The 16,989-nt window shown below is 37.6% G+C and overlaps 7 protein-coding genes, 1 long non-coding RNA gene and 1 other non-coding gene across 11 annotated transcripts; 7 read left to right on the forward strand and 2 right to left on the reverse strand.

Moving 5' to 3' along the window:
* Positions 1 to 1,430: 1,430 nt before the first annotated feature.
* On the forward strand, positions 1,431 to 3,385 carry AT4G16045 (TRAF-like superfamily protein; the record flags this gene model as incomplete). The annotated part of the gene is made up of 7 exons (NM_148339.1): positions 1,431 to 1,497; positions 1,835 to 1,900; positions 1,980 to 2,048; positions 2,121 to 2,245; positions 2,403 to 2,516; positions 2,593 to 3,069; positions 3,155 to 3,385. The coding sequence occupies 7 exons, from the start codon at positions 1,431 to 1,433 to the stop codon at positions 3,383 to 3,385; spliced, it is 1,149 nt and encodes a 382-aa protein (NP_680705.1).
* Positions 3,386 to 3,750: 365 nt separating this feature from the next.
* Positions 3,751 to 5,882, forward strand: AT4G16050 (Aminotransferase-like, plant mobile domain family protein). The gene has a single exon (NM_117698.2). It carries the CDS (start codon positions 3,768 to 3,770, stop codon positions 5,766 to 5,768), a length of 2,001 nt encoding a protein of 666 aa, NP_193340.2. The 5' UTR covers positions 3,751 to 3,767; the 3' UTR covers positions 5,769 to 5,882.
* Positions 5,883 to 5,926: 44 nt separating this feature from the next.
* On the forward strand, positions 5,927 to 7,878 carry AT4G16060 (uncharacterized protein). The gene is made up of 8 exons (NM_117699.6): positions 5,927 to 6,204; positions 6,289 to 6,419; positions 6,583 to 6,660; positions 6,751 to 6,795; positions 6,885 to 6,929; positions 7,021 to 7,072; positions 7,162 to 7,258; positions 7,507 to 7,878. The coding sequence occupies exons 1-8, from the start codon at positions 5,949 to 5,951 to the stop codon at positions 7,670 to 7,672; spliced, it is 870 nt and encodes a 289-aa protein (NP_193341.3). The 5' UTR covers positions 5,927 to 5,948; the 3' UTR covers positions 7,673 to 7,878.
* Positions 7,879 to 7,899: 21 nt separating this feature from the next.
* U4atac lies at positions 7,900 to 8,057 on the forward strand. Its single transcript, NR_142005.1, has one exon. It is a non-coding gene; the product is annotated as an other RNA (small nuclear RNA).
* A 1-nt stretch (position 8,058) lies between these two features.
* Positions 8,059 to 12,508, reverse strand: AT4G16070 (lipase class 3 family protein). 3 transcript variants are annotated; one of them, NM_117700.3, is made up of 7 exons: positions 11,831 to 12,379; positions 11,176 to 11,373; positions 10,442 to 10,714; positions 10,187 to 10,289; positions 9,914 to 10,032; positions 9,292 to 9,468; positions 8,059 to 9,136 (listed from the first exon to the last, which is right to left on the reverse strand). In NM_117700.3, the coding sequence occupies exons 1-7, from the start codon at positions 12,119 to 12,121 to the stop codon at positions 8,333 to 8,335; spliced, it is 1,965 nt and encodes a 654-aa protein (NP_567482.2). In that variant the 5' UTR covers positions 12,122 to 12,379; the 3' UTR covers positions 8,059 to 8,332. The 3 variants fall into 3 exon arrangements, with proteins under 3 accessions (NP_567482.2, NP_001190739.1, NP_001328205.1); NM_001203810.1 differs by having other exon boundaries at positions 8,214 to 9,136; positions 9,914 to 10,008; positions 11,831 to 12,508; NM_001341083.1 differs by having other exon boundaries at positions 8,252 to 9,136; positions 9,292 to 9,495; positions 11,831 to 12,366.
* Positions 12,509 to 12,872: 364 nt separating this feature from the next.
* On the reverse strand, positions 12,873 to 14,412 carry AT4G16080 (hypothetical protein (DUF295)). The gene is made up of 2 exons (NM_117701.3): positions 13,404 to 14,412; positions 12,873 to 13,318 (listed from the first exon to the last, which is right to left on the reverse strand). Exons 1-2 carry the CDS (start codon positions 14,135 to 14,137, stop codon positions 12,988 to 12,990), a joined length of 1,065 nt encoding a protein of 354 aa, NP_193343.3. The 5' UTR covers positions 14,138 to 14,412; the 3' UTR covers positions 12,873 to 12,987.
* Positions 14,413 to 14,564: 152 nt separating this feature from the next.
* On the forward strand, positions 14,565 to 15,490 carry AT4G16090 (uncharacterized protein; the record flags this gene model as incomplete). Its single annotated transcript, NM_117702.6, has 2 exons — positions 14,565 to 14,659; positions 14,741 to 15,490. Exons 1-2 carry the CDS (start codon positions 14,603 to 14,605, stop codon positions 15,488 to 15,490), a joined length of 807 nt encoding a protein of 268 aa, NP_193344.5. The 5' UTR covers positions 14,565 to 14,602.
* Positions 15,491 to 15,648: 158 nt separating this feature from the next.
* On the forward strand, positions 15,649 to 16,032 carry AT4G06380. The gene has a single exon (NR_142006.1). It is a non-coding gene; the product is annotated as an other RNA (long non-coding RNA).
* A 39-nt stretch (positions 16,033 to 16,071) lies between these two features.
* Positions 16,072 to 16,762, forward strand: AT4G16095 (RNI-like superfamily protein; the record flags this gene model as incomplete). The annotated part of the gene is made up of 2 exons (NM_148340.1): positions 16,072 to 16,488; positions 16,616 to 16,762. The coding sequence occupies 2 exons, from the start codon at positions 16,072 to 16,074 to the stop codon at positions 16,760 to 16,762; spliced, it is 564 nt and encodes a 187-aa protein (NP_680706.1).
* Between the last annotated feature and the right edge of the window lie 227 nt (positions 16,763 to 16,989).

Here is a 16,989-nt window from a genome sequence, read left to right on the forward strand (position 1 = left end):
AAAAAAAAAAGCCAACTCATTTATTTGATTAATTAAACAAAGTTTATATTTTGTAATCAAAGTTCAACCACCTTACATTAGAAAGTCTTTGATTTTTTATTTTGTAATCAAAGTTGTAAAGTTTAAGATTTTATTTTTCTTAAATTTAAAATTTTACTAATCTAAATTCATTAACACGATATTTTATAAAAAAATTCCCACAAATAGCACAATTTCAAGTTTTTAAGACAAAAATAGCACACAAATATTTTGAAAAAAAAATAGCTGTCAAATAATTATTTTATTTTCATTTATTAAAATTAACAATTAAGAAAAGTACAAAAATACACAAATTCATCACCAGAAATTCCCAACAATATTTTTCCGCCAAAACAATTTCCATCAAAAAATTTCCGCTAAAATATTTTTCGACAAAAAATCCTTCAAAATTTTAACAAAAAAAGTTGGAGAGAAATATTTACTTTTATTTATTTATTTTGATTAGTTAATTACTTATATTTAATATATTAAGTTTGAGTGCTATTTGTGGAATTTTTTGTTATTTTTGGAAGAAAAAACTTTTTGGGTGCTATTTTTGTCAATCCCCTTTTATTTTTAGTGTGTTTATCATTGTTTCTTTTGTTTTATTTGCTTTGGAAACTAAGTTTTTGTTCTAAAAATACCATTACTACAAACTTTTTATGCTACAAACCCTAGAATGATTTTTAAGACTTTCTAATTTAATAGTTGGGGTTTAGGTTTAGTATTTTGGATTTATCTTTTAGGGTTTATATTTAGTTACTTAAAATTTAGTTTTAGTTTTGTGGTATTTTCAGAAAAAAAAATAGTTTTATTTTTGAAAAAGAAACATAGTGATGGTATTTTTGGAACAAAAACTCATTTTACTAGTATTTTAAAATTAACCATATTTATATATGTCTAGAGAAAGAAATTTAAATTTGACGACGAAATAGGATTACAAAATGGAAGATTTCTTTTTCGAAAAAGATTTGTAGATCATGTTTATCATATAATAGTATAATGTTATATTTAATAGATCTTTCTGTAACTGATTGAAGAATATTACTCTGTTATGCTAGTAACTTTTCTTTCCCTTAATTTGTTACTTCGTATATCTTTTTTTTTTATAAGATACTTCGTATATATCTTACACTACTGCGATTAAGCTTTTTCTCTCTGCTCTGCTCTTCGTGTAAGTGTTCTTTTCTAAATTTTAAAGATTGACTTTTAGGGTTACAGTTTACTGGTAAGGTGATGTGAGATTTTTGGTGTTACGATTTAATCTATAGGTTTGTCTAATAATATTATGGTTTTATATTATCTTTGTTTGATAATTTGACCTGTGTCATGTCTATACGATTATTTGTGTCATCCTTAAGATCCGATATACTTGCTTAATCTTTAATTTCCGTAGTTTGAAGGAGATAGATATGTCCGAGATCACTAATAATGAAACTTCTGGAGAAGGGACTTTAACTAACAACGTGAATGATTGTGGTTAGTATTTTGATTGTTTTATTCTCAAATGACTCTAGTATTTTAGTTGATGTACCACAAGTATGTGTTTTCGTGGTGTTTAAATTACTTGATATCGTTACATTACATAGGATCAAATCCTTCTGAACTATATGGGACATTTACATGGAAGATTCATAAATTTTCACAAATCAATGAGCGATCCGTAGCAATGTTTTTGAGATTGGTGGCCACCGATGGTAAATGACATCATTTTCATAATAATAAAGTTGAAACTTTCTGAATATATATGTTTTTTGTTTGCTTTATTATAATCTTACCTATGACTATGATAGGTATTTGTTAATTTATCCACGAGGGGTTGATGTTTCCAACTGTCTCTCTTTGTTTCTCTGTGTTGCAAACTACGAAAAACTTCTTCCAGGTGAGTATTGTAATGTATAATTTTCACTTTCTTGATTTGCAAACCTTTATCATTATATAAGTTTAACATTTTGAGACAGGTTGGAGTCATTTAGCTCAGTTTTCTGTAGCTGTTGAGAATAAAGATCCGAAGAAATCAAAGATTGCAGGTTATTTTCTGCATCTTTTACTTTAGCTTGAATCCGCAATAGCGCAAACAAACTGAACACGTTCCTTCGCAGATACGTTACACCAGTTTTGGAAGAAAGAGCATGATTGGGGATGGAAAAAGTTTATTGAGTTACCTAAATTACAGGATGGATTCATAGATAAGTTTGACTCTCTTTCACTTAAAGCTCAAGTTCAAGTGATTAGGTAAATGCCAAGATTTAGAGTCTCTTGAGTGATATATATATATATATAACCACATTTTTCCATGCAACCATTAACATACAACCAACTTTTCTCAACTCTTGTAGAGAGTGTGTGAACCGACCTTTTCGCTGCCTTGATGGTCAGTATAGGAAGGAACTTCTTACGGTTTATTTGGAAAAAGTGGAGAAAATGTTCATGAGCTTTGTGGAAGAGAAAAGAAGCAAGCTTATGAAGGTGATAGACGACAAAAAGAGATGGAAGAGGTCTTTTCCCTAATAGTTTGAGCATGTTGCGAATCATTACAAGAAAATAAGTTTTAGTTCATTTTTTCTGGTGCAGCTTATGTGTCTTTGGTTAGGGATGGACCATAATGCGAGGCTCGAAATATCTAGCGAGAAAATGGATGTGATTCTGAAACAAGTTGTGAAACACTTCTTCGTCAAGAATGAAGTAACATCCACTCTTTTGATGGATTTCTTGTTTTATAGGTTAAAGTCTCTTGAAGAAAAACGCAGAAGGCTCGAAACACTTGTAAGAGTGGTCGCAAAAGAAGTGATCAACAGTAACCAAAGTGAATCCGCTATGAAGAATCTTGAAGAGGAAACTAAGAAAGAGAGAACAAATGATGACAAAGAATTCGCTTTAAAGATTAATGAAGACGAAACTAAGAATGAAAGAACAATTGACGCCATGGAATTTGAAGCTTCAATTGCTTATGTGGTCAACGATATGCTTGGTGTTACAGATCCGTTGTTACGTCTAGAGAGATTTGTTCTTGCACCATTGCCTGAAATGGGTTCTCCAAAGCTTCTGCAGGTTAGTCTCCTATGTCTCAACGTTAACGTCTATTAGAAGTTATTGGTAATGTTTTCTTTAAGGAATTTATTTCATGTGACTTTAGGTTTCCAATCTCCGTATACAGCATAATATGGAACCCGATGAGAAGCAATTAGCTGATTATGGTAGATGGGCCTTGGAGGTATTTGTTCTTGACCATATATTCTGCAACAAAATTGAATTCACATATGAAGAAACTATTGCATTGAAAAGGCAAGAAGAACTTATTCATGAAGAGGAAGCAGAGAAGAACACTAAACTCAAAAAAACATTTGTTGGTAAAAAAGTGAACTAATTCTTTTTAGTGTTTTATTCCTAGGCTGCTCTGGTTTTAAGACTTTTTAATATAAGCTTTCTATCTTTTAACTATGTGATTAAAGATTATATATGGTGGTTGTGTTTCTTTTATTTTTCTTTAAATTAATGCTACATACTTATAAATTTAAGGTTATGTTCAATCTTGTCACTATCCTACTGGCGTTAAGTCTTCGCTCACACGTCACACACTGCAAAGCACTGAAATTATTTCTTAATTAGTGAAAAGGTTTGGGGTATGTTAACAAATACCAATAAATAAATAAAACATATATAGTACATGTTCCTCCACCTGTCACAGGCAACATTTGCTTTCAAAAGCAAAGAAGCATTTTTTCCTCCATTTTCTTCTTCTTCTCCAAATGGATTCAACATTTAGAGATGAAGATCTCGTTGAAGAGAGAGAAGAACTCATGGTGTCTTACAGTGAGAATAACAGTCGACCTATCATGAAAAAAGCTCACTTTTTAAAACCCTTTGTCACCTCCTCCATTGATGGGTTTCAAGGTATGCTTCGTCCATCTCCTTCTCCTGAGTTAAAAGCTTCGTCTTTAAGTGTTTCCTTTCGTGGGTGGAGGTTACCAAACAAAAAGTTTCAGTTTTGGGTTAAAAAAATGGTAGCTTTACACAAACCCACTTGGTTAAAATCTGGGATTTTTGAAGCAATCAAAGCATCGACTTACAGAATCCACAAAAATCCGTCTTTGATTCTCTCTCTCGCTCAGAATTGGTGTCCTGAAACTAATACATTTGTGTTCCCTTGGGGTGAAGCTACCATAACTCTTGAGGATGTGAATGTGCTTCTGGGTTTTTCTATCTCTGGTTCTTCTGTTTTTGCTTCTCTTCAAAGCTCAGAGATGAAAGAAGCAGTGGAGAAACTTCAGAAACGATGTCAAGGGAGCATGAAGCAGGAATCATGGATTTCAAGCTTTGTAGATGATGAAATGGAGCATGAAGCGTTTCTAGTGTTGTGGCTTTCGAAATTTGTGTTTCCAGACAAGTTTTGCAGTTCGATTTCCAGTGATGTTTTCCCCTTAGCTGTTCGTCTAGCTAGAGGTGAAAGGATTGCTTTTGCTCCTGCGGTTCTAGCAAACCTATACAATGATTTGGGTCATATCTGTGTTTTAGCCTCTATACAAAATGTTTTAGCTAGTTCTCTGTTTAAGCTTGTCCAAGTATGGATTTGGGAGAGGTTCAAGAGTATAAGACCAGAAGCTAAGGTGATACCAAGGGGTCAACCTAGAATTGCTCAATGGAGTGGTCTGAAACAGAGATTTAAGAATGTGGGACTGATTATTTTTCATGGTAATTTTGATTGGCGTCCTTATAGTGAACCTTTGGAGAATTGGAACCCACCTCGGTTTTATGTTGAAGAAGCTAAGTGGGTGAGGATTGATGAGAGTCTTGATGGTGATTATGATGACGATGATGAGTTTGTGTCGTTTGCTAGATGTGTGAGAGTTTCTAAGCTTGTAGGTATTGGTGTAGTAGAGAACTACTATCCAAACCGAGTGGCGATGCAATTCGGATTGGCGCAAGATGTTCCTGTTTTGGGTACTAATCATAGAAGAAACTTCACAGAAGAAGAAGCATGGGATGATTACAACAAACCGCTTGTTGGTTTAAAGCTATATTTTCCTTCTCGCGTCGCCACAGCTTCGGTTACTACGAGATACAGAGACTGGTGGGCTAAATCAGTTTCAGAAATGCGGAAAGAATCAATGGAAACTTTTAATGTAAGCAGTACAGTTGATCATTATGATGATAGTGATGATGATATACCCCTTAAGATAGTACCATTGAGCCAAGTCTATCAGAAGTTGGACGATGAAATGAAGAAAGCCAAGCATTCGACAAACAAGAGACGCAAGCGAGCTCGTGAGGATGATGAGAGTGCTGCTGAGACAGAAGATGACGAGAGTGCTGACACGGAAGATGATGAGAGTGCTGACACGGAAGATGATGAGAGTGCTGAGACAGAAGATGATGATAACATGACCATTGCTCAGAGGATCAATTCTAGAAAGAAGTCTGATGACATAGAGAATACTGAAGGAGAAAGAAGTAGACTTGTGGCGGATAACAATGTTTCAGGCCTTCCTCAAAAGCTTGCTTATGGAGATGAGACAGTAGCAACAACACAAGAAGAAACAGAGCAAAAGAATAATGAAAACAAGTCTTCTAATGGAGTAGCTGCTGAGAAGGAAGAAGATGATGAGAGATTGAAACAGAGAAAGCTTGCAATAAAGGAACTAGCTTTGAAGACGGAAGCACGAATGTTGAAGGTAGAGAACACTTTGGCAAAGATTAAACAATGGAAACTCACAAGACTTCACACCAAAAAACCTCTAGTTTCTTCTTAAGCTATATCATCTCTATTTGCAGCGTCTTCTCTTATCAAAGACAAAAGCTTTGTGTCATAAAAATGGCTTTTACGTACATTCTTCTCTGCAAAAATGATAACTTTTGGAATTTAGAATTTTGTTGGAATTATATATATTCGTATTTACGTTACCAAATTCACATTTTCGTCTTCGTCTCCAATGATTGCTCTCTCACTCTCAGTCTCACTCACATCATTACCATTCTCCTTCGCGTTTTCATCGACTCCGTGCAAATCACGCGCCTCTCCTCCACGTAGCACCGTCTCGTTGAGTTCTTCCAGGAGACGACAAGATCGCCGGCGATCAATTGAGGCTATGTCTCAGGTGATGGAATTGGAAGATGAATCCGATTTCGAGAAGCTTCTCTCATCGGATAATCGGATCTCGATCACTGGATTCGGTTCTCTTCTCTCCGGTTCGTACACATTTCAGCTCCTTCTCCTTCGTTTGTGTATAATTGATCCTCGAGAATGATTGATTGCTTTTGTTCTTATAATAGAGAGAAGCGCGAGGAGTACATTCCCAGATTTGGAGAATTTCAGAATCGCGAAATTGCAAGGATTCAGAAGAGTTTTCGCTCATTCTGCTCCGATCTTCTTCGAGCGTGGCATCGCGAATCCTGAAACTAAGGTCTGATTCGAGCTTGGAGTTTTTGGAAACTGATTATGAAACTTCTGTGAATGAATAATGTCAAAGGCTTAGAGATTATAGATATTGTGATTTGGAATTAGATATACAAAGACTCTGCTTCTTAGGTAATGTAGATATACTCTGAGTGTGATGAATGAAACAGGAGATCTCAAGCTTGAGTGTTGAGCCATGTGAAGGAGAGAGCCTTGTGGTTACTGTCTTCGAGATCAAAAGCTCAGAGGTACACCAAAACATATCTCTGGAAACTGCTATAATCTTTTGATAGAAGTTTATGTATACTCTTTGACGGTTTTGATACATCAAAATACAGATTCCGGCTTTTATTGGAAGGGAGCTTGAGTTCCGGTTTCTCGCTGTGAGTCACTAGTTCCTCTTTTTCCCCTAGTTTGAAGATATGCTTTACTTTGTGTCACACTGCTCATACTTTCCCTCCCTCACACATAGGTTGTTCCTGAAACATTGGAAGGCAAACCTTACACCAATTCTGCGGTTCGTCTAGTTTAAACAAGTCTTTGTTCTTAATGACATTTGTTCTGTTTGTTTACTCTTTGCCAAGTCTGAGTTTTTGAGGCTTGAACAGGTACTTTGTGGTCGATACAGTGATGAGGAGTTTTTCCAGATTAGATGCAAAGGTTAGTTAGGCCCCTTAACCTAATCTCTATGTCTCAAAAGTTAAAGCTATTATAGATTTATAGGATTATTCATTTATTGTTTTCTGCAGGAAACAAAGGGATTTACTTTCAACATTATGGAAGATTCAAGATCGATAAGATATGGCGGGACGACATCTTACCTTGTCGTCTCTATCTAAGACACTGGTAAACTCTCCTTAGTCCTTACTACAGGTTTTCTTTATTTAACTTTGATGCTATGATGCTAACTAGTTTCAAATGAAATGAGAGAAACATGTGTTGGCCGAAGCAACAACTAATTATTCTGTTACACCAAAACTTGGTTCTTGAATTATCTCTGAATAATTTTTGGTACTTGGATGAGAAATTTCATGGTTTTCTTCTGGAACTTGATGAAAACTTCTTACATGTTGAAGATTCTCCTGTGTTTGCAGTGTGTTGGCTGCTAAGAATCTGGGAGATGAAGCTTACAATAACTTTCTGGATCATACATTCTTGGGAGATCGAAAAACAACCATCAGAGAGTATTTAAGCAGCACAGGGTCTGGTATCATGGAAGAAGAACCACCGGAGGCTCTAAAGTCTAGATATGGAGGTTGATCAAAAACCAACAAAAAAAGTTAAACTGATTTTTATCAAGCTTCAAACGTTATAAATAAAAACGAACTTATAGGTTGTGTAATGTTTAATTTGTTATCGAAGCTAGTTATAAAATTAAGAAAACAAAAATCAACAAATGTCCCACATCGGGAGTTTTAGAGGAGGGTAGCGTTTCTTTGGCCTATATAAGAGAATGAGTTTTGTCATATTATGTAACCCGTTTCTGTCAGAGGTGAAGGATGATCCGTCAATGATCGTTTAGAGACGGCGGATCGTGCCGACACAGAATTTGACGAACATAATTTTCAAGGCGAGTGGGCCTTGCCTTACTTTGGTTGGGCCTGCCCGTCAATTTTTGGAAGCCTCGATCTCTCAATCGAGGTTCTGCCAAACCAAAAGTGGATACTTTAAATTGAACAGGATCAAACCAATTAAACTGAACCATATGAACCAAATTTGATGTCAGTCGTTACCAAATCCAAGTGGGGGCTTCTGTTTGAGAATTAGATCATCACAATAAAGGTCTTCTGAGTGTTGATCAGCCAAGAATTCTGCTAGTCCACTAATACTCTTTCTACATTTGAAGAAAAAACAAGTAAACTCTGTGTATAATAAATATTTATAATGTACAGTTGATGAGGATGATGAAGCTGAGGGAGCTCATGACGAGTGTGAATCACACTCGAGCTCAGTAATTAAGAGTTCCATCATCTTTTTATACATTGGCATATAATGATCGTTTATCATTGTTCTCGATAGCCTAATCTTTCTGTACAGTTCTCTTGGCGTCTCATATATCCTTACACGCTCCACCGTCGTCGTTCCCACTACCACCACTTCGTCACGCTCTGTTTCAGACTCTGTCTCAGTTACTGACACTATGTGCATTATCTTACCCGGCGGGTAAAACCGCTGGTTCTCTATCAAATCCATTGAAGATGCTGATACCGGACTCTGGTTCTGTCCTGTGGAGGAATCGCCCCCGCCAGTAATGACAGTCTCTTCCTCTGTTATCTCCTTTGCTGCTGCCGCTTCTTCCTCCATGGCTTCACTGTCTCTTTCGTTCTCCTGTCGAGTCAATTCTCTGTCCAGTTCGTCCCATAGCTCACCTTCTGTCACGTCTTCTTCTATTGAAGATGTTTCAGCGATGACTTGATCAATTGATATCAACGGCTCTTCCTCTTCTTCTTCGTCTGGTTCATCGCGATCAGATTCACTGCTGCTCGAAGAACTATGTTCTGTTCTCTTGTGACCTTTACGGTCTATCGCTACAGTTTCAGCCAGTAGAGCTTCAGTGCTTCTTCTTTCAGCCATAATAGCTGATGCTTCCGGCATGTCTGTGACTTTGGAGTTAAGCTGAGAGCTAATAGCTCTACGGCGTGGTCCTATGCAAGACCATGAAGAGAGAGTTGAACGGGTCTGCACAACGGCTTGCGCTACATCCTGAGCACGCTTTAGCATGACCTGAACACATTTTCCAGCATTAATCATCATCAAGACAAAAGAAATACCTGTCCATGAATCTATACATTTAATTTTTCCACATCCATTCACTAAAAAAGCCGCAACCTTTTTTCTCATGATATTACAGTATTTGCATTGTGAACCACATATGCTACCTGTGTGCCGCTTGAGACAGGCCGCAGAATCGCCCCAGCACCAGCCACTTTTGCTTTCGCGCTGGCTATAGAAGGCAAACGAGATCCTATAGCAGTTGCAGACCGATAAACAACACTAAGGACCCTGGTGTGTTCAACCTGATCACGTAGGTCATTTGACCATGAGGACGAGGTTACCTGCCAGTAAATAGACCAAACAAGGATCTTATCTGTGTCAAAAATGGGTGTACGTATAATACTTACAAGAAAATTTGAACCATGGTTTGCAAAAGTGGATATAAACTGGAGAACCAGGATGGGAACAACCCACAGTAAGAGTTAAGACCATAGTTTCCCTTTTCCATTGAACACTTGTGGGAGAAACTTTTGTCAACTTGCCAAAGAGTGAATATATCTAAGTTGTCTGGAAAGACTGAATCATTTAGCAGGGGAAAGATCATATCTCTATACATTTTCTCTCTACAGAAGTACCAAGTTAAAATTGCAGGCTTGTATCCACTATTTGATATACCAAGGTTAGCAATATATTGTACCACTACAGAATCAGGAAAATTTCTCCTAATGGTGGCAGAGATAAATCCTGTGAATGTAGCTTCACATATAAGCAAAGCAGGTCATATACCTCAGAACGAAGGTCATCGACTGAAGAAGCAGAGAATGTTGGGACTAGATCAGATCCATTGATAATAGTAGTAATGAAGTGCTTGCCTGATTCTGCTAAATCCCAAGTCATACAAGCAGCTGCGAGTTGTTCAATTTGAAATTCAGTGCATATTAACAATTTTTGACCCAGAGAACTAATTGACATATAAAGAGTTGAGCATCACAATTAAGGGAGAGGAGCAGATAACTGAAGACAAAAAAATACCACCATTAATCATTAAATTGGGTGTACCTGGTGCAAAAGTGAAACAGGTAGCCGAGGCAAACTCTTTTTGCTCCCGAAGAATATACGTTAAAAGTGAAGCTGTCCCACCTCCAAGAGAATGACCTACAATCTGAAACAAAGATGCTCCTTAGATTCGATACAGTAGATAAAGGACTTCCTATTTCAACAGTGCAATTCTCAAGACAAAATGTGTATCATGTAAAAAGTATCAATAATCTCTCCAATACGGATCTCTAAATGAATTAAGATTTGCGCGTTTACCTGAACCTTGAAACTAGGATTCTCATCAAGGGCCTTGAGGAGGCAAGGAACACTAAGTTTAGCAATCCATCGAGCTGCAGCAACCATTCCACAATGTGCATAACCTAAAACTAAGTTGCTTAGTCCACCATCATGCAAAACTGAATGATGGAATGGGACAACTGCACCAGTTGCTGCTGTTAATGTATCTTTAATGCTATGAGTGCCACGGATCAATAGCAGGATACATTTTGAATTGGTATCTCGTATAATCGTGAATGCAGGCTGCATAATCTGCAGGGTTCCCAAATTCAATTGTTTATGGTTCCGGATATAAACGAAAACAACAAAACAGAGCTCAAAAGTATAAAATATTCAACCACTGAGCTCTAATTAAGCGTCCTAACCGTATCCTAATCAATCTAACCATAGTCTCGTATCACCACTATGATAACCATTTTATCAAATTTACAATTCAACTGATAAAACTCTTTTTAACAAGTTACGTCCAATCTTTAATACAAGAACAGCACTGAGGATCAATCATTATGGGGAATATCTACTGTCATTCAAATATCTATGTGAGACAAACTCTTTTTAGCCTCCCAAAACATATGTTCCTAAGAGAAGCTATCCAAAAAGTAAGAATATATAATGCTTCAAAATTGGATTTCTAGTCTAACAAAGTATCTAGTCACTATAAACAAGCTAATCACAAGTTATAGCACGAAGAAAATCACATTAACATGACCTACCCCTGCTTTAGGCTTCTGAAGAAGGACATCTTCGTGGGTATAACCAGCACTCTCCAGAAACACTGCAAATGGCTTTTTGGAGAAGAGCATACAGAGGGTCAAAAATCTCAGTAACTCTGTCAAATCCATGATAATCTCTGGTCCTTTTAACTCTATACAATTACTTCCAGCATAAACACTAGCAGTTGGAAAGTTTCCCTGGAAAAAAAAAAAAGAAAAACGCAAGCAAGCAATGTCACTAGCTACACACAAAATTGTCCCATGAATCAGAAAAAAGAAACTCTGCATTGGAACAGCAACACACACATGAAAAGAGTAGATAATGACCGCATCACTATTCACTAGTCATAGATTACAAGTGTAAATTTTTTTCCACATGCAAAATAACCAAACAACCATCCTACACTGAAATGAACAGAGCACATATATGTCTTATCAGGAAAGTAAACAATATAGGACTCATAATATCCCACCATAAAGATGAAAGCACACAAAGTACATTAGAAAAAACAACTCTTTATATGAAGCCCATTTGTATACATAGTCACAGACTCACAGAAGATATATATACCAAAAGATCAAATCAAGTTCAATAATTTATGCATCCACTGATAAGATTCAAACCCAGAAGAAGTATGAGATAAAAAGCTCAAACCTGCCTACGCATCAAATAGTTAATACCAAAAGCGAGATCAGCAATAGGCCATTTGCCTAGAGTCTCTGAATACGTAAACCGTAACGTCTCTGACAAAGTTGAAATAGTCTCAAGCCAAGTCGCCGGTGCTTGAGCCGGTCTCCTAACAATCCTCCTCCTTCCAGATCTCCCTGATTTACCCAATTCACCTCCTGAATCATCTTCTCCATTTCTCGCCCACACGATCCGACGGCTCAGTAAGTACAGAATCACCACTGCTCCCGTGGCCGTTACCATTACACCCGCCGCCATCTCCGATCCTCTTCCTCTTTATTCAGAAATCGATTCAAAAATCCAATTTCACTCCTCAGCCGAATCTAGAAAACGTAACACGATTCAGCGATTCGAAAGCAAGGACGAAGATGTCTTCACGAATTTCGAAACTAATCATCAGAGATCCTCATAAATGAATGAATCGAAGCTCCAATTTCTCCAAAAATTTCAAGCCGATTTGGGAATTCCCCGGGAACGTTGAGAGAAGGAAAGCGAGAATCGTTATGATATCAATGTTTCATGATTTTTTTTTACTTTTTAAGGTTTAAAATTACTAATAAGGACATGAACTCGTCGGCATCTACTCAGGTGAATCAAGGGTATTATCGTCATTATTTAGATAAGTAGGTAACCATTTAAGGTTAAGTTAAGAGGAAAGAAGAACGTTAGGAATAATATATACGTAAAGCAATCCAATGATATTAACACTCTAATCAGGATTAGTACACTAATCATTTTATTCATATAACCTAAATAGTTAGCTCCACGAGCCAATAATATAATCGAATTTATGGTGGAAGATAAACACGATCAAACACGATGGCTTTTGAGTACGCAACGGTGTTTCTTGTTTAATGTATTAACAAAAATATCCATTGCTTTCACGACTTTACTTCACATTTATATAAAACAACTAGCCAATAACAACAAAATGAAGAACTTAAATCTATTAATGTATCTATATGTTCTTGAGTCCACGACCACGACCAGTGCGTTGTTAAACAAAAATAGAACCTCATAATTTTCTTTTCCATGTAAGATAACATATAGTTTAACGACGAATAATAAATTTGAGTACACACAGCATAATCTTGCATAACTAGTGAAGGACATGTAACTAGAGTCTAGAGAGACATTGGGGGGATCCAGTAAGGGAGGACTATTTGTTCCGAGGAGGAACTTGGTGTAGACTTGGGTGTGAAGGAACGTGGGGATCTAGTGGCGATATCATAAACACCGTAGCCTTCACCGAGGAAATAGATGGAATTAGGGTTTAGTCCCGGGAATGAGCTGGCCTTGACACAAAAAGGCTCGTTGTTGCCGAGGAATATGCAGAGATCACCAATGTCTTCTGTGTAACACATGTTCATGTCTTCCTCTTCTCTAAACACCATGAACCGCTTTGTGCCGCCACAATTGAATACTAACGACTTGTTCGCAGGGCTTTCAACGTACCTACCAAGCAGAGCCAAAAAGAAAGAACATGTTATAACATGAAACCGCAAAAGCAAACAGACAACCCTAACATGAAACCTCGTACCATTTGAGTAAGAAACGTTGTCCTGAAGGAGACTCCACAAGCTCGTGTGCCCTGTAACAAGAATCGAAAAGCTGCAACTCGGAATGCGAAAACTGAGGAAGGTTATGAAACTTTAACTCATGGTACTGAGGCGTGGTGGATGGGAGACCAACCCAAGACCACAAGTGGTGGCCACCAGAACTTGGCATGTAGAACCTTTGATCTCTCTTGGAATACATCAACTTAGATTGCTCAAAATAATCGAATAATCTAGTGGACATAGCAAGGAGGAACCCCTGACTGTCTTGACCAGGCGTATATATACTCACCGGACGTCCCATGTATTTGACAGCAATAATGCATTCTTCCTCTTCAGGAGAAGAGGACATTGCCACACCACTTACCAATTCAGTTTGAGAACCATTTAGACTAGGACGAGGAGGCAGATCAATGATCTTGGGATTTGATTTAGACCTCGAGGGATAGTTGCTGATTAGTATGTAATCAGGGGAGCTGAGATAAACACCCCATCCATGGGAACTTCCCACTAGCTTAGACTTAATCAAATTTTTGGGAAGTGGCTTATCAACGGTGGTGAAATAATCCTCTTTGGCCGGGTCCAACATGAGGAACTCTGTTCTTTGGGCTTCTTCACCACAAGGGATGGCATGATGCAGCAAAAAAGGGTTGGTGGTTGAGGAGGAGAACATCCTAAAGGTGTTACATCTCTGTGGGATGAGTAAAGAAGTAGACATTAGAAGAAGAGGAAGAATAAAACAGAGATTATATAAAAACTAGAAACAGAGAGAGATTGAAGAGATTTACGAGAGCAAGTTTGTGGAGAGAGGACTTGGAAGAGAATCTGAGAAGCAGAGACGACATAGCTTTGCGTTGATAGTGAAGAATCAAAAAGAAATAAAGAAAGGGTTTTCGAGTTAGTCAACCAAGAAAGTCCCTTCTTGACTCGATCTAAGACCAAAGTGCCTGGCCACAAGAATAATGTCTCTCTCGTTTTTATCTTTGTTTCCACGTTTCTCCACATTTCCTTTTTCCCTTATTATATAATCTTATGAAAATGGAAACGAAATATCTTTGTTATCAAATTTGTGCACAAGATTCTTTACTTTGCACCAATTATTTTTTCTTTACTTTTCCTTTGATGACCTATGTGAAAACCCTTTTGTTTCTTTTTGATTTTTTCACATATCAAAGCAAAAGCTATGTCGTCTCTGCTTCTAAGCCTCTCTTCCAAGGCCTCTCTCCGTAAACTTCCTCTGGTAAATCTCTTCTAGTTTTTGTATATAATCTCTGTTTCCTTCGTCTTCTTCTTCTGATGTCTATTTCTTACTTTTCACCAGAGATGCCACACTCTTCGGATGTTTTCCTCCTCTACCACCAACCCTTACTTGTTGTATCGTGTCATAAACTATGGAAGTTCTATGGATGATATTCATGTAACAAGTAATATCCACTATTTTGACCCGGTGAAGGAAGATGAAGTTATTGTCCGAGACAAGGTATTACCAATGGAGTTGCGTAAAGGGTGTCTGGTCGGAATGTCCCATGGTTGGGGAGTTTTCAAGGCCGTGTGTGATTATAATGAATATAAAGCCATATATGTTACTGACTACTACAATCCATGTGGCTCCAAATCTGTCAAAAGCATTCCTTTGCATCCCCTTGGTAAACCTATAGCTATCCAACAACAAGCTATCACTAACGCCGCAATGACTTGTTCACCTGATCAAAGCAAAGATTTTGCAGTTGCTGTCAAGTGTTTAGGACCTATGATCAATTTCAATAGGCCTGGTGGCACACACAAGGACTCGGGTTCGGTCATCTTTAAAACCCCTTTTCAATATTTTGATCAATCAAAGGTTATGTATTCAAAGAGAGATGAAAAGTTCTACACTCCTAGTTTTGGAGGGCACTTCTTGGTTTTTTGGGATTCTTTCTTCGGAGAGGATATGACCGGCTCTGAGTTGGTTGAGTTGCGGTTTTGCAACGTTCCTAAGTTGACCCAGTCCGAGTGGGAGCTCTTGGACTCATGTTCCAAGACTGTATACCTTGTGGAGTCTCCCTCAGGCCAACGTTTCCTAATCAAGTAGTACGCTCAGAACCACCAACCAGGTGATTCGATGACATTCCTGTGTCGCGGAACAAAGCGTTTCATGGTGTTTAGAGAGCTGGAAGAAGATAAAAGGACCATGTGTTACACGGAGGACATTGGAGATCTCTGCATATTCTTAGGCAATAATGAGCCCTTTTGTGTCAAGGCAAGCTCATTCCCTGGTCTAAACCCTAACTCCATCTATTTTGCAGGCGATGGCTTCGGTGTTTACGATATCGCCACTAGAAAACCACGTTCCTTCCGTCCCAAGTCTCCCTCAGCCTTCTCGTCAGCATCACTCCTCCCTTACTGGATCCCTCCAATGTCTCTTTAGTTTACTTGTTCTTCACTAGTCATGTTCTGTAACTTTTGTTTTTTATGCTTATAATTGTTCTTTTGCGAGCCCTTGGACGTTGGCCGCCATCTTCATACGAGTTAATAAATTTTGGTGTGAGGAAATATACGAGTCAATTTATGAAACGAAGGTAGTAACTTTCGTAATTCCTTTTTTTTTTTTTTTTTTCTCTGGTTGTATGAATCATTCATCATCGATATCTTATACTTTTGTATCATGATCGTATGGATCATTCATCATGGACCTTGAGGGGTTACTCAATAGAGAGCAGTAGTGTGGAAGACCTTCTTGGTATGACTAAGCTCAGAACTCTCACGGTCCATTCCCTTGATGGTTGTACGTTAGAAACTCTGTCTGCATCTCTCTGTGAATCGAGAGAACTCGGGCAGCTTTCATTGTACGAGGTCATGCATGATAGGCATAATGAAGGAAAATTAGTTCTTGATTTGATTCAACTCAAATTTTTAACGGTGGGCATGCATATGCCTAGGTTGCCTGATCAACATCGATTCCCTCCAAACCTTACGAACATATGTCTTCGGTATTGTTGCATGGAAGATGATCCAATGCCGATTCTAGAGAAGTTGCTCCACTTGAAATTGGTTGAATTATCATATGGTGCTTTCACTGGGAAGAAGATGGTGTGTTCAAAAGGTGGGTTTCCTCAATTGTATGAGCTAAATTTATGATTTGGAAGAGTGGATAGTAGAAGAAGGCTCCATACCATGTCTCCATACTTTGACTATAAATGAATGCAGAAAGTTGAAGGAGCTTCCGGATGAGGTCATATACATAACATCCTTAAAACAACTGACAATTGGAGGAAGGAATAGTGAATGGGTGTGGAAATTGTCTGAAAGAGGACAAGATCACTACAAAGTTCACCACATTCCTTGTGTTCAGTTTATTTACTAGACCTTTGTCTAATTTTATGTATAAAAATTATAACAATGTAGAAAACTACAACACAAATGAGATCAAATTCTGATTTTTAAAATCCGGTTGTGATGATTATTAATCGTGGAAAAAAATCAGGGATTATAACTTTTGTTAAATTGTGAACGTACAATATTGAACTGAAAATGCCAAATGAATTGGTTATTATTACTTTGATGAAAATGAATTGATCGTTTAATTTTTTT

The sequence above is a fragment of the Arabidopsis thaliana genome, chromosome 4, assembly GCF_000001735.4.
Source record: "Arabidopsis thaliana chromosome 4, partial sequence".
Classification (NCBI taxonomy): Eukaryota; Viridiplantae; Streptophyta; class Magnoliopsida; order Brassicales; family Brassicaceae; genus Arabidopsis; species Arabidopsis thaliana.